General features: G+C 55.7%; 2 protein-coding genes across 2 annotated transcripts in view; one reads left to right on the plus strand and one right to left on the minus strand.

Annotated features, from left to right (window-relative positions):
• The window catches only part of LOC105541399 (SAGA-associated factor 29 homolog), a 55565-nt gene that overhangs the window by 36421 nt on the left and 17714 nt on the right, over positions 1-1430 (plus strand). The gene's annotated exons all lie outside the window — the stretch shown is intronic.
• The window catches only part of LOC105541397 (sulfotransferase 1A3-like), a 23969-nt gene continuing 23040 nt past the window's right edge, over positions 502-1430 (minus strand). Inside the window, exon 5 of the mRNA XM_011982374.1 lies at positions 502-587. Within this exon, the coding sequence (XP_011837764.1) occupies positions 570-587 (18 nt within the window). The 3' untranslated portion in view covers positions 502-569. The remainder of the gene's footprint in view (positions 588-1430) is intronic.

Below are 1430 nucleotides of genomic sequence, written 5' to 3' on the forward strand. Positions count from 1 at the left end.
GTGGCACACCCTTTGGTGGGGATAATCAATAGGACTAAGTATCTAATCCGTGGCCCCTCATGCAGCTGACTCAGCTGTGGGAGATGAGAGCTGTGTGGGGTCCGCTGCCAGGTGGGGCTGTAGTGGGGAGGCCTGGGCCAGGGAGGCAGGATGGGGAATCCGGACCCGCAGTGGGGGCTGCCCTGGAACGGGGCTGGGCAACCTTGTGGGTCCCTGTGAGGTGCCTGCCCTCAGGTGTCACATGAGGGGAAGCATCGCACGTGGTCTCACCTCTTTCATGTCTTCTTAGAAGAGGTAGAGAATAAGGTGGGTGTGGCTCAGCTCCCACCACTCCTGAACATGCTGGTACCAGGACCCATAGGACACTGGAGAAGCGGGCAGGGGGCAGCGACACAGGGTTACTGTGCATTGTAGCCAGCACCTCTCGGCTCCACACCCTCCTTCCTCCCGTCAAACCCACCTTCTCCGGCCATGAACTTCTCCAGGAAGCTGTCCCAGGTCCCAGGGTCAGGGTGCACCTTGGCCATGAGATAGAAGTGGTAGTAGGAGACCGCCACATCCTTTGGGTTTCAGGCAACATAGAACACCTGCAGGGGCAGAGGACCCACCCTCAGTGCCATCACCACACAGCTCCCCCAGGCCAGCTCATCTCTTGGTTTAGCAAAGGAGGAACCTGAGGCTTAGCGGCTGACCTGCTTGAGATCTTACGGCACAGGTAGGGCCAAGCTGGGATTTGAACCCTGCTCAGATGTCAAAGTCTGGCCTGGTCCATGGATCCATATTCTACACTAATGTAATCTACATAAATGCCTTCACACCCCAATTTGGAGCAAGGCATGCCCGGTCCCCTCCAGCTCCCTCCTCAGTGGGCCCGTGAGCACCCACACGCTGCCTTTCTGAGGCTGACACTGAAGAGTCTTGTGTTTCCGGTCATCAGACCCTTGCCAGAGCAAGAAGCAGATGGTGTCCCCGCTGAAGATGAGACCAGGCTGAAAGAAGTGGAGCGACCTTCCCAGAAGAACAGGACCGAAGCTGGGTTGCGCCGGAGCCTCCTTCCCTGGATTCCCATGCCCCGCATCTGGACGTTTTTTGTTCTTTTTGGTTTTTTTCTTTCTTTGAGTAGGGGTCTCTTTCTGTCACACAGGCTGGAATGCAGTGGTGTGATCATGGCTCCACTGCAGCCGCAAACTTCTGGGCTGGGTGATCCTCCCAGATCAATCTCCCAAGAAGCTGATACCACAGGCACATGCTACCACACCTGGCTTTTTTTTTTTTTTTTTTTTTTTAAGAGACTGGATTTCACCATGTTGCCCAGGCTGTCTCAGTCTGTTAGTTCTCAAGTCAGCCTCCTGCCTTGGACTCCCGAAGTGCTGAGCTGATAGGCGTAAACCACTGTGCCCGGCCTCACCTTGACCTTCTGATCCAACAGA

The sequence above is a fragment of the Mandrillus leucophaeus genome, unplaced genomic scaffold, assembly GCF_000951045.1.
Source record: "Mandrillus leucophaeus isolate KB7577 unplaced genomic scaffold, Mleu.le_1.0 Scaffold24, whole genome shotgun sequence".
NCBI classification, from domain to species: Eukaryota; Metazoa; Chordata; class Mammalia; order Primates; family Cercopithecidae; genus Mandrillus; species Mandrillus leucophaeus.